This window comes from Aulonocara stuartgranti (assembly GCF_965226115.1).
Source record: "Aulonocara stuartgranti genome assembly, chromosome: 23".
Classification (NCBI taxonomy): domain Eukaryota; kingdom Metazoa; phylum Chordata; class Actinopteri; order Cichliformes; family Cichlidae; genus Aulonocara; species Aulonocara stuartgranti.
In genome coordinates this window covers 15495096-15521425 of record NC_138958.1, presented here as the reverse complement: position 1 = coordinate 15521425, position 26330 = coordinate 15495096, and the positions used below count along the sequence as shown (strand labels likewise).

Genomic DNA, 26330 nt, shown 5'->3' with positions numbered 1-26330 from the left:
TCGAACAAACAAAAGCAGACCAGCATCTCCAAGGCGCAGCATTTCACACTTGGGTAGAGGCAGAGGACGGGCCTTTAATGACACACACACACTCCCCCAATCCCCCCACCCCCAGTCACCTAGAATGAACACGCTGTGCTGGAAATAGACCGGAAACTCTGCCTCCACGGAGGCCAGAAACCTGGTGATGCCTGCCTGCCAAACAAATCCTACCACCCTAGCCAGAGACACACACCCCCCCTCTCAACTACATCTCAATCATCCAAACCAAACATGATCGAAGCATGTTATCCGCTGAGTTATAATGCAGACACCAGCACTGAGCAAAGTGTGCACACACTTCCATCAGCTGATGTGCTGTCCACTGATGTGTGATAACGTTGTGGATGGCACAAAGCCCAGACTTGAATTTTCCTGTCGTGTTGTGTGCAGCTACCAACAAAACATTACACTCGCTGTACAACAAAATCCTCATCAAAGCAAAGAGACTATTTCTGTAGCAGTGCATCTGCTCACTTTTAAAATCCAGGCTGTGAAGTTTACAGTTAAATGAACAAATTTCGCAATATCACAACAGATATCTGAGACTATGTTTTAAACCTTTTAAAATGAACTGGCCATTAATACTGAATGGAAACTACTTTAAGGGAGCCCGTGCAGTATTCAGTATAAGTTTCAAATTATACACACTGAAACAATAACTCGGTTACAGATGAGCCAACTGACAAAAACTGGGAAGTATTTTAAAAATCATGCAATCATCAAATTACATTTAAGTAAAAGTGCCAAAAACTGCCTAATTCTAGCTTCTCGATTTTAAGGGATTTGTCTCAAGAGGTTCTAAAGTGAATCTATTTATTTTTTGAATTGCAATAAAATGTTTGCTTGGCATAATCTGGTTTGCAAAATAGCACAAAATAGTGAAAAATGCCCTCAAAAGTGAATGCAATTAAAATCCTTAAAAGCCTTTCCATAGTTGGTAGTTTCATAACACTTGAAACTACCAACAACTAAAATTATATTATTTAAAAAGACTAAGTTAAGGCATTCCCCTGTTGGCTTAACTTCTCATGTCCTTTGTTGTTGTTGGTTACACTATTTTAACATGTTCTAATAATCAGTTGACACCCACACAGCAAATGTAACTGATGATAATTCATCGCTCGCCCTAAACTAATTATTTGTATTTCAGGTCAAACTTCTTCTATTGTTCTTCTGTTGTAACCTTGTTCTGTTAGTAAGGCTGCATACTTTTAACTGTTTTTTTTTTTTGGACTGGTGAAACTACACATGCAGTGTTTATGCCTGGGTGCCCACTGAAATTACACTTATTGCAGATAATGTTTCAAAATAACTGCCAAAATAGGTGCTCAGAGGGGGTTTCAATATGGCTGCCAAGTGGTGAGATTTGCTTGTGGAAGGAGTTTAGTACTACAGACACATTTTGATTTGCACTAAGCACTCAGCTCCAGCTTTTTCTAAGCAGTTATTTTTAAGATTTTGATTTCAATCACTATTTCCATCGACCTTTTTTGCACATTTAATATGACATGTAGGTTGCTTATATAGTATTAATACTGAGTGCATTCTCACTGATTGCGCTCCTTGCCAGTAAAAGTGACATGGCTAGTTTGCTGCTTGGAAACAGGCCATTTCATACATAAAGCAACTCACCTGTGCCTCTGTGCAAAGGCTCCCAATATTAAATTCCACCTCCCAAAATGGATCCAGCCCCCCCTCCCGCCACTCCCGCTCCGAATTCCCTGGCTTCCACCAGTCTGTTATGACAAAGGGAGTAAAGGCAAGCAGCACTGGGGTAAAGGCTCCAGTCTCCTAATGAGCTTCTCTGTTCCAGTATGTTGCATAAACCCATTACCTCCCAGCACATTACCTCATTCATTTCTTATATGTGGATAGCTCTCCTCTCCCAAGAGCATGGCATTTCAGACACGGATCGTGGTATACTGCATGAACATACACACTTGTAAAGTCTCAAAGTAAGAGTCTATAATGTTTCTATTTCATATAGCTATTGAGTTGACCCTGAGATATCAGCAAAACACAGAGGGGGGAAAAAAGAAACTCCACTGGCAGGAGATCTATTATTCGGAGAAAAGACAAAGAGAGAAATACAGAAAGAGAGAAGGAAAGAAAATGTCTCCTCTTGCAGTAGCATTATCTCAGTATGTGGCAACTATTGCAGTGTGGGATGAAAGACACAGGAGGGAGAGAGCGCCACTGTGCCTCAAGCTAATCTGTGGATGCAATCCAAGATGATGGGGTCCCCAGATTATCGTGCAATTTGTCTGATGGTTGAGTTTAGTAGGTTCTCAGATAAAAACAGGGATTTCAGTAATGAACAATTCTCAAATTATAGCTTGAACAAATAAAGCAGATGCTAAACAACACTAGGGTTCAGAGGAATTTCGGGGCCTTGTAATGGCTCACATGATAAGTATGGAACAATGCACATTCCTCAGCTCTAATTTCACCAATAGTCATGCATTTCTAATCGTGTCTACTTTGCCATTTTCTTTTTCAATCACTGCTGAACAGCGGTCACTTCCTACGGTCGTCTGTATCGCATTACTAGAAAAGGAACAGATTTTGCTCCTTAAACTGCTGGAAGTCTTTAAGCATCTAGGCAGGACAAACAAATCCATCAAAGAAGAAGCAACTGGAATTTCCCCATTCAGCAGATGAACAATTTTCATTCACTAATTATTTTCAATGGCAGTCACAATCACTGTGATGGAAAAAAAAACCATTCTGCAGAATGTGTTACTGGAATGAGTGGGATTACGCTATTCGAGCCCTTGGAAGGCTTTTAATGTGAAGCAGCTAAACAGGAAGTATTGCAGTAAAAAAGATCAAAGTAGTGGTAGTAACTGAAATTTCTGTGTTTTTAGCATAAATAATCTTTTCATTTACTAATTATTTCTAATTTTACCTTGCAACTCTGTTTTATCCAAAACTCTTCCATGAGTCTTCCGATTGCAAAAGATGGGCATTCGTAACGCTACATTTTGAAGACTAAATATTAGCATTTTCACCATCACCTTGTTGGTTTTTGGAGCCAGAAGAAGAGGGCGGGGTGTTGCCCGCTAAGTTACCCATTAATGCTAGCATGCTCAACAAAACTGGAGCACAGATGTCTGGGGCATTTGTCAAACAATTCAAATAATCAAATAGTCAAAAGTCAAATAACGCCATAAAAGTGTTTGAGTGATTCAAATGACTGTAGTTTAGCACACAGCGGTCGAGTCCTGCTCTCTATGCTAGCTTGTATTTCAGTTTAGCAGCCATGTCTCCTAAAATGTTTTAAATGAAGGACTTTTTTTTTTTTTTAAAAATCGTTTCTGTACAGTTGTTACTGTGCAAAGGTGAGATTAGCCACAGAGGTCAAATCAGTTTCTTGTCTGTTAACATTTTTCATAACATTGTGAATTAATATGGGGATTGGTTTTTGCACCCAGCCTCTTGCAACTTGGTTATATCCAGCACATTTACAACACTGAGCAGGATGTACTGAGAATTAATTCTGGAATAAAAATGAAAAGAAAAGAAAGACAGAGAGCGATTATAGGAAGTTATTATGTTGTACTGATGTAAGTAGTGCTATTTGTGTGCGGAAAATGTATTTAAATATATAAATATACTTGTAAAACAGGAAATACTAAGACTAAAGCTTGTCTCCATAGTTCTCATGACAATTTACGCCATTATATTCAGGCACAGAATCATCAACGAGACACACGTCTACCTTAAAGAGACGCAAATGTGCACATAATCTTTCCAAAGTCTTCGTAAGCATGTATAACACACTTTGACCCACGCTTGTGCAAATCAAAGATATGACCGGCTTTCATGTAACAAACCACTTTAAAGAGTGTTGTCTTGATTGATTGTGGAATCACAATGAATAAATCTTGTCAAATATCAATTAGGCCATACTAATCCTCTGTCTTTTCCCAACCAGAGAATATTTATGCCCGTGGAAGACAATATTAAATTACTGCGACAGCCACTGCTATTCACAGCAGCTTCACATGTGCCGTAAACTGAGAACACGCGTGTTAGCTCGCACTCTCAGAAGCATTTATTCAAATTCTCCAACACCTTAGCGGGAGATCGGGCGAGTCTTAATTCCAGCTCCGTGTCAGAACACTTTATTTTGTCGCCATAAATCAAAAATGATCCCAGAAACAATGGGCCTATTTCTCAAGCGGACACCGGCTCGTTCCATACTGCAGAGGGAGACTGTGGCTCTGAATAAAGCACTCAATATGGCACAAGTGTTCACATGGATATCAATATTTAATCAGAGTTAAAGGCAGCTGCAATTCACAGAGACAATAGATGGGAGTTTATATGGAGTGCCATTGCCATCAGCCAAACCATTTTTGGAGTCTGCATGACTTCCTTGGCACTTAAATGGAAAAAATAAACAATGATCCAATCAAGGCCAAGTGGGGATTCTGTACCATGTTCCTGAATGCAATAACTAAATCTTCCTACATTACACGTGATGAAGAGAATAACGTGAGATCTTGTCTTGTACTTAGTTGATTCATCGCTCATATTTACCACTTCTATGGCAACGAGCACAGAGGACACTGATGTCTGTTGTCGATGTTATTGTTTGTCAGGCTGAGTCAATAAGTAATGTTTCAATCTGAGCTATTTGGACTTCGTTAGAGGGCCGATCACAGCCCTCACACATCAATCAAAGGAAACACTGTGAGCAAATGTGTCCCCTGTTATAATTGGATGCAGCCCTTTTTTCTATCACACAGTGACAGTGTACGCAGCGCTGGAAAACTGTAATGCAAGCCGCAGTGAATCATTCTGTTTGAAGCAGGAATGTCTGCAATATGAAATCCATATGAATGTTTCAAAACCTCCTCCAAGTTTCCATTAAAAGAAAAAGAATCTTCTAATAAACTGCCACAGAAAATTGTCACCATCTTTCTCCTCCTTCTAAAGGAGGGATGTGAGGTTTGGTTTGGCTACTGTCCCCTGCATGTGGATCCCTTCTCGCCTTCACTTTCTTCCAAAGCTAAGTTAGAGAAAGAGCATCAAAATCCCAGCTTTAATAATTGAGGGAGAGACTGCAGGGTACTCTGCTCAGGCCTTCTTGATGTGAACAGTCCTTAAAAGATGCATGGATGCCTCCCCAGAGGGAGATGGAAGGGCTTCATGGAGCCAATGCTCTGTACACTTAAAGATTATGTGTGCATCCGCTAAAGCAAGATGACCAGAAAAATGCTCAGAGGACCATTATTCTCCACAGAGTGGTTTGAGGGATGGGCACCGAGCTAATAAGATGCTATCAATATTCATGCCTCTAAATCAATTATATCCACATGTACTTCAAATGCAAATCGTTTGGCAAGCGAGACATTTTCAGAGTGACTGTGCAGACTGCAATAATTGAATCCAGGAGATACAAAGCTAGGTAAACAAGCACTTAGACACAGACTTAGCTTTAGAGGAAGCGCAATAAGGATTCCAGTAAACATAAATGTGTCAGCTGTTTACAGCAAACACATTCAGGGGTTTCTAGTTAACTCCGGCTGGAGCTCAGGCTGTGCCTTTAAAATGTAATCTCTGACTCAGATGTATCGCTTTCTTCTCACCCCACCATTAAGGCTAGGGCCTAAATTATTGATCCCCTGCCTTCATCAGCATAGCAGTCACGTCCGAGCGCAGGGGATCTAACTCCGGCTGTGTCCCCACGCTCCAGCCACTGAAATAATTAGGAGGAGTTCTCATTAAGGGAGAATGAAAGGTTGAGAACGAGAGGAGGGGAGAGCAGCCTGAGGGGCATTCTGGGTGTTTAATGTCTTCCCCTGGGCCTCCAGATCATTCTGATCAAATCCTGAGGCTGTGTCTAAAGACGACAGGCCGTGCCTCAGGAAAATATGTGCTCTGCGTGGACACACAAATAATACATCAAGACATCAAGAGAGAGGAGCAATGCATGAATAAAAATGCAACCTTGTGCTACTAGATTAATAATAAATTGTCACTATTTGGATCAATAGCATGAGTGCATAACCTCATCTGTATACATAAGACTAAAAAGGCTACTATACATGCAGTGTGTTTAGCAGTGTGAATGAAGTGGAGCTCAGCTTGTTTTATTTTTGCTGCTGAGGGAATCCACAGGGCTTTGGTGCCCCAAGGTAGTTTCCTTCTTAACGCTTAGTGAATCATACAGCCAAATATTCCACACGCTATCTGTATACATGTGTGTGTGTGTGTGTGCTGTACATAGAATGCAAAATGTTGCCTCTAAAGAGAGGTTGAAAGTATAAAAAGAACATGAATTAATTGAGAATGGCAGCGTAATGAATATTTGATTTGTAACTATTTATAGAAGCCAAAGACATTTTAGACTGTACCGAAAATAACAGCATGCTATATGTGCCAACGCTGCACAGGGGGAAAAAAATCACCTTTGATTCTAGTCACTCTAAGACTAGATTAGACCAAAGAGCTGGCAATATGGAACTTGCCTCATTCATTTTTCAAAATAAGAGTGCATTACAAAGAAACTGCATTGTCATGTCTCTCTGTAGAAAGACACACTGAGCAGTGCCTGTAAACTGAGTTTGTGAAGGAGCGAGCACAGGAATTTGCATGCTACAGTTACATTCGTGCCAAAATGGCTTTCCCAACGACTAGTGAAGTCCATGAATCTTTTTGTCACATTGTGCTTTCAGTGTCGGCTCGCCTCATGCTGCGACTCCCGAGCTCTCTAAGTAGCTCAGTGTCGAGGCCACACCCCTCGTTAGTGGGGAGGGTTCATTATGCAAATGATCCTGCTGGAGCGGTATCAACGAGGCGCACGCTCCGTTATCATTTTCTGCCGCCGGGGCTCTTCTTCTCCCCGATCGCTCATACGGAATCATGGCCTAATAGCATCCCATTAACATAATTGCCAGCACAACTAGTGTTCCGTGTCTCAGAGCCACTCTGCTGCTCTTCCAGCCGAAAAAGAGGGAAGACGATGGGTGAGGGTGAGGATGGGGGGGGGTTGAAAAAAATTTAATTAAGCCAACGCATAGGCCACTCCCTCCCACAGTAAATGTGTGTTTTCCTTTCTTCTTTTTTCCAAACAGGCAAGAGGGCAGAGCTTTTGTTTCCAGGAGACGTTGAGAGTCTCCCCGTGCTCCTGAGGAGCCGGCGAGGTGCTCAATATTCCACTGATGAGCTCACAGCAGACGCCAGAATCATGCCCAAACCCAGTCTGCCAGGCAAAATAAAATCCACATTATTTTTTAATTAATCCTTAATTAAAATATATTACAGCGCTGATTCCGCAAATCTCTCTAATGTGAAGATGCAGCCCATTCAAGCATATTTACACATCTTTAATTAACGCAGCACATTCTTTTAGCCTAACAAGCCGTGGACTAAGTGCCGAGGTGGACCAAAACACGGTCGTGACTGTGCAGCGTACGGAGATGCTGTGAAGGAGGCCCCTTCAAACACTCCCACGACACAACACAACGCCATCCACTAAGGATGCACCACAGGGTTCTTTTGTAGCCGGTGGGTGTACCGTCACTCAGTCCATTAAGGGACTGCAGCATCAGCTATAGCAGTGAGGGGGAATAGTTGCAGCAGGAAGCCACAATCATGCGCTGCGCTCCTCCTGCATGCTGCCATTACCACGCCCCCAGCTCTCCTCTCTGCACAGCCACCCGTGCTGCTCTGATGAATTGATTGACACCATTTTCCATCTTCCTGCGCTGTCAGAGAGAGAGAGAGTGAGCCACACAAGGAGGCCTGCTCCTCTGGCTCTCAGGCTGCAGCACTGTGGTCACTTCTGAAAGGTCTCCACTGGGAAATAGACCCACACACTTTGACAGAGAACCGGCATCGCTTTGCCTCAATATGTGTCTTGTATACTCATAAAGTAAAAAGAAAAAGAGAGAAACAAATGATATTGCAGATTTACCAGAAACACAAATGCTCATCATGAAGGCGCTATCAATGTGGGCTGAATGTAAGAAATCTGTTTCCCCACTGCAGCCTCACAGCTCAATAACACGTCTGGCCTCGTTACGCTTATCACAATGACAACTAAATAAGCACAATTAGCAGTCACCCGGGCATCCACACTGCTGCCGATTTCACTCCCCAAATTATCCCGGAGATCCCGAATCTTAAAAAGCAACAATTCCTCATCAAGTGAGGCTTAATAATCACACACATCGAAAACCAAAAAGAAGGTTAAAGCAGCACGTCGACATCAGACACAGCTCTTGTGTTGTAGCATCAAACTCATTGCTGCGCCACAGAGGTGTTTTTGTCTATTGTTGTTGGCTCATTTTTAATTAAAAGATTAAAAGTTCGCTTGTTTCTGGTGGTCAGGAAATCAAGGCTCTCTCAGTAACAAACTTAAAACAAACATAAACACACACAGACACATTCAAACCGTTTCCTCTCTCTCTCTCTCTCTCTCTCTTTCTCTCTCTGCAGCCTGCTTTAATTTGACACCTTGAGCTGGGGTAACTAGGTGGGGAGTGAGGAGCCGCAGAGGAATTCATTAGGCGCGCCACTGCAGGGTCCTGGCTCAGAGCGTTAATGACATTGGAGGATAGGGAAACGAGACAGCCCAGATGAAATAAACATGAGGACTGTCAGTTCTGACAGCACCAGCAAAGGGGACAGAGTCATTTGGGCCGGAGACCTTCAGCCCGCAAGATCAGACCAGACGGCTTATGGACCAAAACAATATTAGTGTGGGAGCACAATCATCCTCACCAGGCACTTAGATTAACACTGACAGATACTGTGTGTGTGTGTGTGTGTGTGTGTGTGTGTGTGTGTGTGTGTGTGTGTTTGCCTGCATTGATCTTTCAGGGTTTCGCTCTTCATATCATTAAAAATATCCATCACTTGGTGCTCCTGCAGCATTCAGATACACGACTGCAATTAAATTATTAATGTCACAGCAGCCCCCACCCACCCCTTCACCTCCCACCACCACTGCCATACAAATGCACTCTTAATGTGGCTGCTGAAAGACATTAAATATACAGCAATCTTTGTCTGGCTTCACCCTGGATCAATTTAGATCACTGCAAAAATAACACATGCAGGGGAAAAATAGAGATGCTGGCCGCATAGCATGAAGACACGAGAACGGGGATAGCGCTCACTATTTCATGTCACTTCTTTGAATAAAAATGTCATGCACTGGCAGGTAGATCAGGAACAGAACAAGGACAAATTTGCTTCTAAAATGAGGCGACGTTACCATGTTTTTTTTCTGCTCTCTTTGTCTCTCAGCTTAAAAAAATCCAGAGAATAATTTTAAATGGTAAATGGACTGCTATTAATGCTTTTCCAGTCTTAACAACCCTCAAAGTGCTTTAAAACTACACATTCAGTATTCACACTGACTCACACACAGTACTTTATGCACTTACATGCTTTATTTATTGCACACATTTTTATGCCAGGGGAAATATAAGGTTCAGGATCTTTTCCAAGGACATTTCAACATACAAACTTGAGAAGCCTGGATAGGCGGCCTGCTCTGCCTTCTGAGTTGCACCACCCACAGGTCATTTTATGGCCATGTTCAAGGTGTACTAGACTCATGATCAGTGCTGACTCCACAGTCTGCTGAGGCCCTGAGCAAAGATTCATAATAAAAGAAATGCGCACTTGGCTCAGTCACGTCACGGCCAGCAGGGCTTGACTACTACGCTACGTTGCTAGCTATCTAATGTTAAACGTCAAAGTAAATAAAAGAAAACTTGATGATAGTGAAAGTTACGTTACTGAAGTGTCTCTCCTCAGAGTTACTATTAGAGTAGCAGCTTATTTGACTTATTCCGCCTTATATTTGATTGTTATCATCAGCCACGCCTCTGGTGATGATGAGTCGGCAGCCTGTACTTTCAAGAACTGCTGTAAGGTTAAGTGATTAGAGGATTGCATCTGCCATCAATGACTGACATGAGTTTTATTGTGTAATTTTTGCTAATTTAATAGTTTGCCTCCTTGAAAATTCAAAACATTAAATAATTAACTTAAACTGAATAACACTCCTTCTCTTTGTATTGGCCCATAACATACAGAGATACTCACTGGGATTCTCATCATATATGACTAGTGATTATAGCCCTGTGGAGAACTGCCATTGCATGGTCACGTCACATGGTCTCATAGTTAAGTAGTTAAATGGAATAGAGCACCAGTGTGGAAATAGGTATTCCTGTATCTTACTAGTTTCTGAGCTAACATGCTATCAGAGCTCCTGCTAGGCTAGCTTGGTAGTTTTTAACCGACACTACCATATATTTAAGGTTTTCCCTCTTGATCATCAAATAACACATATTACCCTCACATCTCTGCTCATGTAAAGTTGGCAAAGCTCATTCATTTAGGTCCTTAGGGATGCCAGTTTTCTCTGATTTAGAACAAAAATAAAGCCAAATATGTCAGTTTGTACTAATTTATTACATTAAATGAATATGTAAGAGTGTGAGCACACAGAGGGAGTACTTGTACACTTGTATACTGGACCGATGGTGGATGATTGGAAAATTTTAACATAACGCCCAAACCTACACTGTAGTACAGTTACACAGTATTCTAAATGCTATTCCTGAAGCTTTGAAACCAAAGCTAGTCAGACTTCTCCATAGCTGCTTTTGGACAATTAAAAGAAAATCGTGTTGTCAGCTGAAAGACCTGGACTCTACACAAAGAAACAACAATGCATACAAAGAAACGAGTAATTCTTTTCGAGCACGACCGAGTGCGGTCTGTGTTTGGAAGGCCTCTTCATAAGAGCCTTTTATCCTCGTTCCTCAAAGGACACAATAAAGCTGTCAGTCAGTGTGTCAGTCAGTCAGGACTCAGCCCCAGTCTGTAATGCTTTCGGACCGGGACAGTCTCCTCTGGTGGATGCTTCGTATCTGACACGAGCGCTCTCACACAGCTGATGGAGCTGCGGTCTCTTGCGATATGGCGACTGTGAATGGGTGGCACAGATGACCCTTCTTTCCAAGCTGCTCAGCTTCAAATATAAGGCTCTGTTGCAGCAGGCATCTGCCTGTGTGTGTGTGTGTGGGGGGGGGGGGTACGGAAGGGGGAAGTTGCTGACACCTGTCTCTCCCAGGATGAGCCCGCCTTTGTGACGTGGGAGCCTTGGTTGGCTGCCGGGACAGGCCCGAGACAGATATGACAGGGCCGCTGACAAGGGCCAGGCTGCACGCTGGGAGCAACACTGCAGTCCAACACAAACAAGACTCCTGCTCTCTTTGCTGGGCCTGCAGTGAGAGGCAGCTGAGAAGCTTCAGTCAGCGTGCATTGAAAGCAATGCTGGAATCTCAGCGCTGGTAATCAATGTTGCATGGATGAGCCTCTAAAACACAAACGCTGAACATCAAATGCGGCTTTAGCTGTGTTAGTGGCAAAGGATCCGTGCTTCTCTGAGACTTCAAACTCAACAAAGGAGTGCTCTCCTCTGTGCTGGATCTGTTCGTTATGTCAGCCTCGCTTGGCACGGTTATGTATCTGAGCTCCATTCCAAAGCAGACGCCTCCTAATTGTTATCGGGTTTGTGCTGAGACAGTCTAAGCAGAGAGACGCTGATAAAAACTCCCCTGGAGCTGATGAGACTTCTCACAAACAGTTGTAGAACTCAACAAGCTCTAGAAGTCAAGGTACAGTGGCGGGTGGGAAGGCAGCAGCAGTGCAAGTCGCCTTGCTCTCTGACCACAGTTAGAACGATATGACAAATCGGCCTAGTTTTTCTTTTAATTAATCATGCCTTGCTGACAGCTACCTGTGCCACACATCATCATTAGTCAGGAGGAGAGGAAGCCCCAGCCACATATAATAAGAGAGGAGGACACACCTCATTAACTAATTTTCCTCCATTTATTTTTCAAAGTAACAAAACTATGATAGAAGCAATATTTACACCTGAATCTGATTTACCTTTTTGTTGTCTTTTACAGTGAGTCACATCACTCTGTCCTATTAATACTAGCGGACTATGCCACAGTTTCCACATGTTGTCTGACTCCAAGTTCGATGACCAGTATAATAAATCAGTGTAAAACTGATTTTTATCAATAGTAACTGTTCTGTATTACAGCCCTGATTTTTAAATTCGTTAGATTAGCTAAAATAGGAAACTACTCTCAGGATTTTATCATTTTATTCATTTATTTTAAAGAATAGAGTTACGACAAAATGCAAAATACACTAATAATGAGACAATGACGATTTAAAATAAAACTTTTGAAGCATTCCAACATGTCTTTTCTTTATATAATAAGCAATTATTCCACAGTCAATTCCTGCTATATAGACAAACCTCTACATTAGCCACAATTAGCTATACAAATAGTGATAGAAGAAAAAATATACCCTTGAATCGACTCCATCACTATATACATCTAAAAATGATGCTATGCTTCTAAATTTAACCGAACCATTTATGCACCACTCGCCAAAAACCTGGGAAGACGATTTTACTGGATGTCTAAACAATGTGGGATTTGGTTAACCAGTGACCAAGGTTAAAGCAGCCAGTGGGTTTGCTGTGAGACACCATTCATCACCATGCTGCACTAGCATGTAGCAACAATACGTTTAGACTGTCCAGAGGATAGATAACCTCACCATACAACACAGAATAAGCTGTAACACCATGAAATCCATAACATTGCATGCAGATGTAACCAGCAAAGCAAGTCTTTATATTTAAAAATAAAAATGCTGCCATCTGTAATGCTACTCTGTGTATGAGGAGTAAATGTTGTGTGGCTGTTTAATCACAGTCGTTTCGCAACCAAATAAAACGTCAATCAAGTGTTGCATCAAAAAAAGATACATGATTTAAGCCAGACAATGGCTAGGTGTGACGTGGGCGTCTACTAAACCTTCATTTTTAGATTTAAATGGACGTGTTTTTAAAGGGAACAACTGGCCAACCAGAAAACAACATCCAAAGACATCTGGTGCTTTGTGGGCAGCAACGTGATTTCTAGGAGAAACGGTTGCCCAAGTTGTAATAAGCTGTCAAAAAAAGCCCAAAATGGCTTGTATGTCCATCTTTGTATTTGGTCTGTTCAATTATTTAGACTCTCATCTGTTTGACTCCTTCCAGACTGAAAGAATGAATTTAATTAAAGGGCAAAACGCTGTCCACAGACCGCTCCACAGAAATGCACATGTGTGACAACAAAAGTCATTGTTCCAGTCTCTCACAGAGAGCTGATGCTGCCTCTCAGCACTGGGAAGCCTGCAGATGATTGACAGCTCCATCTTTATAGAGGCCATCCAACAAAAAGGCAGAGAGAGAGAGGCCAACCCCGCCCACTGAGCTGAAGGCGCTTGGAGACCAGTAGAGATAAAAAAATAAAAATAAAAGCAAAATCAACCGTCTTAAAGGCAAACAAGAGAAGCATGGCACCTCTTTTAGATTCTCTTTAACGCTCGGTAATACTGATCCTCAACAACTTATAATTGGACTCATTGTTTATCACAGTCAGTCCAAGGTTTACCTTCCATGCAGACATTTTAACAGGCTTCCATATGTTGTCTAATCCACAGTGTTTTTCTTATTTTACCCATAAGGAGATAATTACCAGCTTCATAAGGCAATAAACAGCTTCTTACATCGAAGCTCTTGTACCCAAAGATCACGTATCCAGGATGCGGTAGGTACAAATAAACACAATCGAATCACTTCCATTTGCAAGGCAAAAATATTTGAGGTGAGATAGACTGCATGAATTTGGAAAGAGGGTTGATGGATATCATCTACAACATTGGAGAAAAAAAAGCTGTTAGGGTAATAGCCTTCCTGAACTCACACAAATAAATGTTCCACAGCCTGTGCTGACACAGTTAAAAATGAAGAGAAATGTAGCAATGTAAAATTCTCTACAAGCTGTTAATATTTCATGAGTAGCCATTCTGACACTGTCAGTGCCTACCTAATTTGTATGGCACGCAAGGAGAGGGGAAGGGAAAGCTGGAGAAGGGAAGAAAAAAAAGAGGGCGAGGCGGATGGAAGTGGGAAGAAATAGAAGAAGATATAAGATAAAGGTGGAAAAGTGTCTCCAAAAAGATTTCAGTCTGCGCTGAGCTGGCTGACAGTGAATTTTTTGGAAGTCAGCATGGTACAAAGAACATTTGAAATGGCCCATTTAACAGCACCGTACTCCACTCCCAGCCGATGCCACCATTTGCATACTTCATATCAGATGAAGATGGATGGTGAAAATCAGTGTCACTGAGATGAGCGTTTTATCAAGGTTACACTATCCTCCAAACTCCTTAAACCTCTTTATCTCATCTCTGTTGTCAGAATATTAACTTATCAACACAATCTCTTTACAGCGGAGGCAGGAGCAGAGCGGATTTATCAGCTAGAAGAGCAATGACAGGTCGGCCAGTTGGCTGTTAGAAATACAGCTAATGATTATGTTGATTATCAATTATTATCCTGATGTTTTTTTTATTTGGCTGATTAATTGTACAATTAAAAAAGGTGTAATGTTGGAATAACGGTGCAATAATACTGCTAGAATAAATAAGAAATTAATCCAAAAATGATTTGTCACTGGTTGGATTTTTTTTCTTCTTCTTCTTCTTTTAAAATTGGTTAGTAGGATTATCATAGGCTAATGGAAACTGCAATGACCCCTGCACCTGATGTTTTCCAAGAGGTCTGTCAGCGGTCTAACTTCACTTTGTAAAATGTAACTTTGTACAAGACAAATTGCAACATTAAAATACTTCCTCTTATTAAGTTACCAACAGAGTCTGTCAGATAGCTTATTTTAGCTAGTTTTGTAGCCTTTTCCAGTTATGCTTCTTGTATCTTGTATAACAGTAGACACTAAACACCATTCTGAATTCCTTGGTAAAGAAAACCCAACTAAAACATGACATTAGTATTGGAATTACATAAAGCACATTCACGTTTCATATTCCTTTGGCAACGTTAGCATCACAGCTAAAGGTATGATGGAGCAACAGGATAAATGTGGATGAAATCTCATTTAGAAATGATTTATTTGGTATATTTATTTAAAACAAAAAGTGTAAAAAATGAATCCATCTTCAGTTTTATACCATGGACTGTTCAATCAATTAAAATTTATTACATTTGTCAAGTCGTGTAGCTGTCACAGTGACAGTGTAATAAAACGAACGTGATTTAGCAAACTGGTTTAGTTTTATTAGAAATAAAAAACGTCTTTTATGCTGACTTCCTGTAAAATTCAAATATTAGCCTCGAGAATTAGTTGTACTTTGAATTTTAGAAAAATCTTTTGTGTTTTGTTTGTACTGAAAAACAATTTTTAACATACAAATGTAACATTTCAGAGCTCAGTAGGTGCACGGCTTTAACAGAAGTGCTTATTGTCTCGCTTGGATGGAGCAGTGACCCCCTTGTAGAGTATTAATGAGCCCATTTCTCCTCCTCCAGACAATCCTGGCTCAAACAATGTTCACATCACAACCTTTCCAGCTCTGCAATCCATGTTTAGTGAAACATCATTATACTTTTCGCTGTCAGCCTACAGAAGCCTTCCCTTTGTGTGCATGATTAGCTGCTGGTTCCTCATTATAGAGGTGCAGATCCATTTCAAGCCTTTGTGACTCCCACCTTTACTTCAGTCCACTAGTCATAAAAATGTCATAGCAGCTATAGAACACACTGGCCACAGCGAGATCTAGCAGGAATCACACACTCAGGGCCAAATCCAACAGGGCAGACACGGCTGGTGGTCACACTTTAGAGGTCGGTAAGGAATCTCTGCATATGACTTTCCGCATGCTCACCCTTTCCAGCCTCCTGACACCAGTCTGAAAGTGACTTCAACCAAGAACACATCCTCCGCTCACTTCCCTGGTGTGATGTTGCACCGCAGAGAGAAAATGACAGACCATTTATAAAAACAGGAAGAGCAGCTAACTACAGTAAGCATAAGCTATTTCTGGAAGAGGATGTCTGCAAGTAACAAAGAGCTGTCAAACTCTAACAGGTCCACAGTGAAATGAAATAAGTTGAAATAATTGCAATTAAAAAGCTATGTCAATGCACAGAAACTTCACGTTTTACTTCTACGTTCCCACCTGCTGCGACCCCTGCTGATGCTGCAGACAATCACACTCCACGCTTTAAGTTTCCCTCCACGTCGCTGGTGTCGGTGCTGGGAAGGCATCCAAAGCCACAATACATTTCTGCTATGGAACATTTGTTTCCTTTCAGGGGGGCACAGGGCCCCAACATGCTCCTTCTACATTTTTCTGTCCTGCCACATTGCATGACAGTTTATTTTGGGAAGCGCAGGTTGGCACCTGAGACACAAAGCTGACAAAGCACTAGGTGTCACTTCAATGAGGCCAGTTGGTTCCATGACAATGCCTCTGGCCGTGCAGTCCTACAAGATGGACAACACTGCGCTGAATATCTTGGCAAAGTAGGAAAAGAGGCATCAGCTGTTTGCACAATTTCATCTTCAGAGGGGGATAAAGCGACACGCAGATTCTAAATCTGAGACTGTCGCAGTAGGGGTTCCACCTCAGATTACTGGACATTAATAAAATCTGAACTGCTGTGATGGACTGTTCACCCGCTGAGTGTGTTTCCTTGGCTCCCACCCAATGCCTGCTGGGAATAGATCCAGCACATCCAGCTCCCTAAATAGGAACAAGTGGGTAAGACAATAGCTGGATGAATGAAAATCCAAATGGTTGTGAAAACAACGCACACAAAAGAGGACTGTAGATCTGAGGGAGGGAGGGGGTGGGGGTGGGGGGGTGTTTCAGCACCTTACTTGAGTGACAAATAAGGACCAACTGAGAAATTCTGGGCTGATGTCAATCTTTGAAATAAGCTTAACCAATATCCAACGCCAAGGTCTATTTTTCCCATCTGTCTTTTTTGTTTTTGTTATAAATTTGAAACTTAAAGAAACTTATCATAAAGAAATAATTCTTTCACAGCTGACAACTCATGGTTAAAAACTGGCCAATCAGCTTCAGATATAAATGATTCTCTGGTGATCATATTAACCTATGTCACATCTCCCAGGCACTAATTGGAATCACTCCAGTTGGGAACTGATTTGGATAATGTCTCCAAACTTGCTTTCTCATGATGCTAACTCTGTAAAGTCAGTAATCTGGCAGTGTAGCATTTCCCCTTTCCTCATCTTCATGACTGCCAATCAGTTAACTGGTTCTGAGGTCTTCTCTTTTCTTTCTCTTTTGCCTTACTCTTCTTTAATGTTTATTAGCTCCAACACTGACAACAATCCTACCGCCAACTCATGTTTTGAATTTGTAATTACAACGTAATGAACAGGATTTGGGGAAAAAAATGGAATGAGGAAATCAGACTTTTAGAAATCTAAACAGCAGTGGGTGCATCTATAGTGGCATGCTAATATTACTAGTAGGCTGCTGTGTTTTACAACTATGGAAACAAACTTACTTGCATGACTTTGTATATTTAAGATTTTTCCATCTACAGGTATTGTGTCAAATCTAAAAATGTTATGTTATACGACCTGGAAGTGCTCGAGGTACAGCATCTGACAACCACATCAGCTAAATTAACATTAGTCCTATATATCCAGATATCAGGAAGTAATGTCAGGAATTATTTTTAAACTGGAATTTTTAAGTGCTCGGTTTACTGCTGATGGATTAACCAGAAATATCCATAACACTATCGGATCATGTAATAATTTTCAACAATTTTAACAGTCCCTAAAATTTAATGATGGTGAATCGTTACATCATCCAGATGTAGTTCTCCTTATTATTTCCTTCCTTTGGTTGAATTACTTTGTCTGTCCTCAAAACTTCCAGTGGAAAAATCACACTGCATGAATAAATACTATTATGTACCAAAGCATCAGAATCACAAGAAGGAAAACATTAAAATTTCCTTAAGTTGCAGCAGCATGAGCCTCAGTCAAGATATAATGTTTTCCATGTTTGCCCCATAGTTACAGTCAGGATATAGATGCTGTTTTAATTTTGTTCATATTTCTTATGTGAGCGTTTTTTTATCATAGCTGGTGGAATGACAAAGAGTCGTGCAGCATCAGTGGAATTGTGACCTGCATTAGCTCGGCCAATTATGAGCCTTCACGGGACACTTATTGTTGCTGTGCGAGGCTGATGGTGGAGCTGAAAGAAGAGTCAGCAGATCCGAGTGCCAGTCACTGAAATCAAAGGGAAATTTACGACGCGCACGATAAGCTGAATGGATACTCGGAAAATGCACACGTGACACCTCGGAGTTCAGTTTACTGGTGGTGGGAAATCTAAAATACTACTTTCCAGCAAATGAAGTGCTGTATAAATACACAACTTGAAACGTGCACACATACACACTCCTGACTGAGCAGTGAATGAATATCCTGTTTCCCATAATGCAGTGGTGACTGAGTGCAGATAAGATTACCAACTGCTTCAAAAAGACACACGCGTACAAGAGCCCGCGTGCACGCGCTCATACGCTTGTACTGTAAAGTGACAGAGCAACTGCTTTGCTGTGTTAAATATCAGATGCAAATGAAAAGAGAAAATCTATCATGACTCTAATGTGGCCTGATAGGAGGGGGCGCACTCTTCTCTGAGGAGCCGAGCGGTGTGAGGAGGGTGATGTATGGAGGAGCTGGATGAGAGGTGAAAAGCGTAGCGAGACGGACGGAGGGAGGGGTGGATTGCTGGGAGGGAAGAGAGGAGGTAAGGGAGGGGGGGCAGGCAGTCCTGCCAGACTCCTGAGAGCCCAGGGCAAAAGTGGAATAAATGTTGATTAGTGTTGATTTTGTCCAACGAGCACCCGGCAACTGACAGTGGGACTAAGCTGCAGCGAAAGGGAACCATTAATCTTGGTCTGGTTTAAGTAGTGTATATTAATTTGTGTCATTTCCACTACGTGGAGAGAGGCCTCTCTCTCCCTCTCTCCTTCTTTTCTCCCTCCCTCCAGTGTTTGAAAGCTGTGGCAGTCGAGCCTCCTTCGTGGTGAACATACAGTGGAAGCCTGGAGGTGGCGTCTGCAAGTAGCAGCAGGGGAGAGTGGAGGAAATGAGATTCCAAACACTACATTATGGAAAATGAACTCCTGGGGGGTTGGTATGGCAACCACATTCGAATGTGCCATTGCATGTTCAATTTAACGTGCATAACAAATTTGTAGACTTGATTAAATTCGTAACATATTAAGGAGGCCAGTATAAAAAAAGGCAGAGCAAACCTGCAGGGACTGAGATTGCAAAGAGAGCCTTGATCGAGGTAAATGGCAGAACAGTGATATTTAGGCGCAGGAGTCGACATTCAGGTAAAAGATTGAGGCCCGCGCTCTTTTACAAGTCTGCTTGGATCTCGCCTTCAGTCTGTAATCTCCACACTGGCAGAGCTGCTGGGTGCTAAATGTAATTTTTTCTACAAACTGCATTCCAGTAGCCTTCAGCAGAGAGGAAGAAAATCATTCATCAGTTCAGGAAATTCAAAAATATAAAAACGATGTAGAGCTGCTGCTTCCTTTTCACAAGGATGAGAAGAGAAATGTGTCCTGGAAAAAAATAGATCACTTTCCTTGTACGTGTGATGTCAGTGTTAATTACCAAATCGCAGCACACTAAGATTCCTATAATTAAGCTCCTTAATATGATTAACATGTATCAATTAGGCGACTGACAATTTGCATAATGTATAATGTAACCACATTGTTCTATACTGTAATGGTATTAGCTCGCCATTTACAATGCTGTCACTCGCTGATGATTCTGTGATTACGATTCTGCATCAAATGCAGCACCGAAAAAAAAAGTCTGCCTTATGTTGGTTAATCAAAACACATTTTCCCCAGTCGTCGACATCCTCAGAGCAGAATTAGACTTCAGCTCTTCCTCTCTCTCAGTGGATGATTAAGCAGAGCGATTGGGGAAACAGCTGTGGCGGCGAGCTTGGCATTTCTCTCCTGCTGGATGCTGCTGTATCAGCACGGGGGAGGAAGGATAAGAGGGAGACAAAGGCTGCACGTATCTGCGTCCACCGGGAGACGATCACGAGAGGGGAGGCACGGCCCCGTGACATCCACCTCGACATGTAATACAGTACGCGGAAGGTAATGTGTACTGTTACTACCTGCTGCTTTGCACTTGCAGTGACTCCCAACAAGCCCTACAAACGCTTAATTGCTGCTGTAATGTGGCTATTTCATATATCAAGTCCATGTGTATCAGTTTGGTAACCTGAAAACAGAGCCTTCAGCTAACTCCTTTTTTTTAACAACCTTCTAACATGTAATAGACCAAACCGTCAGTTTATCAGTCAGGTACATATTCAAGAAAACAGTTCATAAACAATTTAATTGTGATTGATCTGTCAATTGCTTCATTTAGTGGACTGAAAGGTGATCACAATTTTCCAAGATTTTTTTCAGATCTCTCTTTTGCGGCAAACTGCAAAGACTCGTCAATTATTTGATTAATCGGCTGATCGAAATGTGTCGAGACCTGTTTAAAGTAATTGTTTGAGTATAAAAAACCAATAAATCGACAACTCTGTTTGCTCGCATGGGAGAATTTACTCCTTTTCTTGTTCTTAAATTACAGTAAATTGAATACTTTTTGACTGATCCCATGAAACTGCATTAAGTCACTGATTTCTAATAAGTCACAAAGCTAACCAATTCATTAATAAAAACAGTCAATAACAAAAGCCATTTAGTGGCAAAAAAGCAAAAGATATTCCTTTTATAAATTGATCCTCACGTCGGACATACTTGTATTGTTGCTTTAAAGGTGATTGATCACATATCAATGACAGCGGTGATAGATTTTCTGTCATCTTACCAATTTTTAAGTATTGACCAGCGGTTTCAGCACTGCACCAGCTGTATCATGTTTTAAAGGTTACATCATACCCGATCACCTCGAAGGCTGCTTCAAAGCGTTTCGCCAGTGACGTGCAGAGCTGAGCCGAGTTCAGCCTCTAATACAAATAGGCAGATGCCAAGCATCTGAATGGTCTGACAAGTCAATGTAGTGTAGGCTTCCACGCACCTTCCATAATCAGACCTCTGGCTCATTTCATCCTGTCAAACACTGCTCGGCTGCCCTCTATAAAACACCCTATTTTCACCCTTCAAAAAATAACATTACATCACTCGGCTAGTCATTTTTATAAATGGAGGATCCCCTAGGCTTGAAACCTTACACTACACAAACACGGGCCACGAGAAAGCTGGCCTTTTGTTGAGGTTGAGAGGAAAAAAATTAAACAGCGAGTCAGCGCAGCGCATTTACTGAGCAGCTCAGTCAAGGAGTGGTTTTGTTTGACACTACCAGAGATTTACGATGTTGATGAAGTGTTTACAGAGGTCAAGGCGGCTCATTTTCCAAATCAGTTTGTCAAGCCTTTGCTTATCTAAAGAGGCATTTTCATCAATCATAAAAAAGTAAAGGAGAAGCCCAAGAAAAAAAACAGGGCACCTTACAAATACCTGTGATAAAGATACATTAATAGACAAATAAATAGCTCACTTGATATATTCACCTTTGACACCCTGCTAATTTAAAGAAATCGGTTAGTGAGAGGTAAAGATTATATCGTCCAATGGCAGTGGAGTCCAACTGTTACGACATATTTTTGGAAAGTATCTATGTGAAACTACAAGAGCTCAGCGGCACAGCTACGATGAGCACTAACACAGAGAAGCTGTGCTGCTTTTACCTTTGCTCCACATTTGAGATAAATACAGTCATATAATTAATATGCTCTATATATTTTATGCTTTGTCTCCTCTTATTAATGTATGATGCTGCACACGCGCGCGCGCACACACACACAGCATCAGGAAAACAGCATTCCTTTGAAGTAAAATAGACAGCCCAAATATGCCCGGAATGAATCTGGGTAAAGTCAGAGCCGCTGCCTGTCAAAAAAGGAAGAAAAAAAGCAACTAAAAACACTGGTTTAAATAAAGTGTTCCTTCCTCCTCTTTTTCCTCCCTGGTGTCGGTGTTCTATTGTGCTTGTTTATACTGCACAATATTTCTGTTGGCCATCGCTCACTTCTTCCCAGTAAAAATACACAGAGCAGGTCACAAGTTCAGGCCCTAGATCAGCACTGGCATTGTGTCCTGCAGGTGCTGTCAGCGGCTCCAGGGATGGAAAATATACACAAGCAAACAGCAGCTCTGTGGATACACACTGTCTCTGCACTCTGATGGTTACTGAGGACAAAGTTACAGCCGCACACTTACAGCTCCGAGCAGTTGCTAAAGCTGCGCGCTGAAATATTTAAAAGTGGCTCATACTGATTTAGTAGTAATTTCAATATTGAAATGTGAAGAACATCTAAGCAAAAAGGTGTGCCAAAAAAATGTAGTAAAAAGAACCAAATTTACACTTTACAGTAAACATTGAAGCACCTTTGAACATAAAAGCCAATTCAGCTACTTTGTTTTGCCAGTATAGCCTCAGATTTGTGTAAATGTACATTAAAAAAAATTCTTAACTTCAATTACATTACAATAAAAAAGATATTAAACACTCAGTAATTCCACTACTTTAATTAGATTTCAAAAGAAGGGAAAACCACTAGATGGAGCAACAAGCTACGACTTTTTCACAACACAGCAGAGAAGCCTTTTACAGCTGAAATTCAAAAACTGACCCAAGAAATATTCATTCATAATATCGCTCATCGTGTACAAATGCACACTGCTGGTCTCATCAAGAAAGGCAAATATTATTGAAAGGATTAAGTCAAAAGAGCGGGCACAACCTTTGTATAATGGCGCCTAATCTGTCAGTGACTTGATGTGTTACATGGAAGGAAGTGTTTTTCACACTCCATACTTTATTTACACTAAACTTGACTGCACAGCTGAGGTGTGAGAAAGGAGAAATGCACAGTTACTCTTTGCTGTAGTAATCTCTGAGCTTTATTTCTACTGTGGCATTTAAAGTGTATCCGAATTAGTAGAAACTGCATAAATGTTTCTTTCTAAACTAGAACAAAGCTGACTGGATAAAATGAAAAAAAAAAACTACAATAACACGACAGGCACCAGATCTCCAGCACACAGCTCCTTATGCTGCACCTTGTATTTATAGGTTACCAGCTGAAAGCGAAAACAAAAGGGAGTGCAGGCAGGAAGGGGTCCAAGTTACTTTGTACTCTCAGAAGAGCCGAACTTTAGATGAACTCCGAGAAGCGCCAGGGAGTAAAACACTATGCATAACTGTGTCACTCCCCTTCGATAAAACCTACCAAGACAACAAAACTGAGAGTGAGCCAGCAGGCTTCAAAAGGCCCCCCTGCTCTCTCCTGAGGCAGTGGCCGATTCAAGATAAACTGCCACGCTTGTGGGGGGGGGGGTGAGCAGCGAGGTGATCTTCAATGAAAGCCTCAATGAAAACATCCATGAAAGCACCAAGCGAGGGTGGGATCACACACACGAGAAACAACACAAACAGCACCAATCACCGCTACCACAAAGGTCAAGTATAAGCAAGTGCAACTTTGGAGACAATGAAACAATATCTTCTCCCCCCCCCCTCCCCCCCCTTCCATTTGATGTCATGTACTAATGAGTGGGAAACACAGAAACCCTGACTCTTGCTGCCATGGTTTTGGCAACTCGGTATCTCAACAATGTAAGTTTGCAAGAGTCCTAAAGCACATCGGTGTAAAGACAAGGAAATAAAAGACGAGGTGCACGCTATCAAGCTGAAGTGCACTGAATTCTCTCTGTGCCAATTTCAAAAATGTCACAGGGAGAATGATTTGGAAACATGACTTACGCCTCCTATGTTACGTTATTTCTCTCCTAGCAATTATTCTGCTGACATGCTCTCTCACAACTGCTTTAATAGAGAGACACAATACATAATAGAAAGAGACGTATTCAGCAGACTTGACAGTTAACTCACAAGGGGAGACATCAACGTGCTTGTGACAATTTTTGCTCAATACTCTCTATTATTCCACAATAGCATCAAAAAAGAACCTCATTCATATTTTGACACAATAATTGATAAGGACTGTTGGAGGTAATTGTCCACAGTTCCTATTGTGAAACCGCTAAAACACGCAGACTTTGGCGCTACATGAGGAAACACATGTCTTACATGTCACTGAAATTTATATGGTGAATTGTGTTGTGACTGAATCGAGCCTTCCAACGTGAATTTGAGCCTCAATAGCAAATTAGACTCTGGTGATAAGGAGAGCAGGTACTGTGCCTCTGTGGGTTTTTCAGCTACTTAATAATACAGTGTGTGCACTTTTGAATTCCCTTCACCTGCGTGAGGATATTTGGAGGCAGCGACAGAGCAGTGGTACACACTCCTGCGAAATTAGTATGAACATACCTGTTTTTTCTTTGATTTCACACAAGACATTGAAAAGAGCTGGCTTCATTCTGTGACAGTTCAGAGCGTGTTTCCTGAAACAGAAAAGTGGCTTTATGAGCAAACCACAGCAAGGAAAAGCATAGATTTTATCCTGTGTTAAATTACTGATTAGAAACTACCGATTTAACTAATTTAGCAGTTAAACGCTGCAGAGCAATCACAGGGGAAAAAAGTAAATTATTAACAGCTGTATGTGTACACATGTGCTATAAACCCTTTGATAGTTACCTTTATGTACGCTCCAATATTTACACTAAGAAAATAAAATTATATCATTATAGTTCATCAATTTAAAAAACAAACAAAACAAAAACAAAGATTTTTTTTAATGCATAACTTCATCTTCGCTGAATTTAAGGCGGAACACACAAGATGGGTGAAATCCTGAATTATGTATCACAAGTAAGAAAGTTGCTCTGCATTTGCTGTGAACTGCACAACACTCCAGAGACAGCGCGGGCTGTTACTCGCTTACTCCATTTCATATTTAGAAATAAATGATGAGCTTTATCTGAGTGCACTAATAAAAGCAGCTTGACTGCGCTAAAGTAAAAGTGTTTCAAAAATACCCTCAGTGGGCGACACGTTGGCAATAAACGCCATATTCACACACTTTAATTTTCTGCTGAAGCGCGGCTGTCGAGTTATTTTAATTGGAGCAAAATCGGTTGTGTCGGCTTTTGCACAGAAACGCACCGCCTTTACGTTTCTACTTTCCTCTTCGCCGTAGCGCTCAGGAAATTTGAAAATGTCCGCGCATATATTTAGAATTTGTTTCTTTATTTTTAATTTCACCATCTTTTAATTTTAGTTTTTTTTTTTATCTACTTTGCCGCCGCCGTCTCTTGACAGCGAACCAGCGTGTGTCCTTTACCTGGCTTGGGCTTCATCCAGACTTTGATCCGTGATGGTCATAATTTGCTGTAAAATGTCTCCAATGTCCTGCTTTCTTCCGTCACCGTCCGTTCCTCCGGTGCCTTCTTGCATATGCTGCGGCAGGCCGGGGTGCCCTGCCATGCCTACCCCCGTGTGAGAGTGCATCAACCTCGGCTGCTCGTCCATCTCTTCTTCTTCTTCTTCTTCTTCTTCTCCCCTCTTATCTAATTCTCTGTGGTACTCTCGCTGCTGAAATCCTGCAAAAATACATAAAAGAAAAAAAAGGAGGGAGGGAGGTAAAAAATAAAAATAAAAAAAATCCCGATAACTGCGCCGCACACCCGGGTTTTTCCTCGCTGGAACGGTCAGTGGCGCTCAGGAAAAAAGGGGGTTTCGGAGACGAAAGCGGAGAAACGAGCCCTCCTGCTCTCTGGCTGTCTCTCTCTCCCTCTCTCAGCTGGTCGGGGTTGAATGTGAAATCTGATCTGAACTGCTGCTGCCTTCACTGGAGTAGGATATGCGTAAAAGAGACAGGCAGCTGCTTTCTACTACTAAACATGCGCGTTTTCTTGTAATGTCGCGCAGAGATCCAAACCCCCCTCTCCCTGCTAAATTACCCCCCAAAAAGTGGCTGTGAGAAACACGAAGTGTAGGTTTATTTCACTCACTCCATCCCCTTGCTTTTGTCATGTAAGCTATAGTAGAAGCTGGGCAGGCAGCAACATAGCAAAGAGCATGAGAGTCAGACTCCGCCTACGCGACATGATTGGGAATATACTGTAAGACCATTTAGCCCCACCTTGAGGTGCCTCTCGTGAAACGTCTATCATTGGACTGTAAGAGTGGGATTCAGTGGAGAAGCTGGAAGATGTGGTTGCTGCCTTACAACTAGGGAGACTCTGAGGACCCGCAGTGATGGATAGAGCCTGAACTCCAAATAAATAATAAGAGGTCTGCTTTAGCCTCTCCTTCTGACCTCAACAAGAGCCCCAGCTGGCCCCGTGGAGA

General features: G+C 41.7%; 1 protein-coding gene across 3 annotated transcripts in view; it reads right to left on the bottom strand.

Annotated features, from left to right (window-relative positions):
* The window catches only part of LOC309701318 (pre-B-cell leukemia transcription factor 1), a 63200-nt gene extending 37149 nt beyond the window's left edge, over positions 1 to 26051 (bottom strand). The window contains exons 1-2 of one of the 3 annotated variants that reach the window (XM_082525428.1): positions 25321 to 26051; positions 24405 to 24478 (exon numbers count right to left, since the gene is read on the bottom strand). In XM_082525428.1, the coding sequence (XP_082381554.1) occupies positions 24405 to 24478; positions 25321 to 25508 (262 nt within the window). In that variant the 5' untranslated portion in view covers positions 25509 to 26051. The remainder of the gene's footprint in view (positions 1 to 24404; positions 24479 to 25320) is intronic. The other 2 variants (XM_082525427.1, XM_082525429.1) reach the window with 2 other exon arrangements.
* Positions 26052 to 26330: the final 279 nt, after the last annotated feature.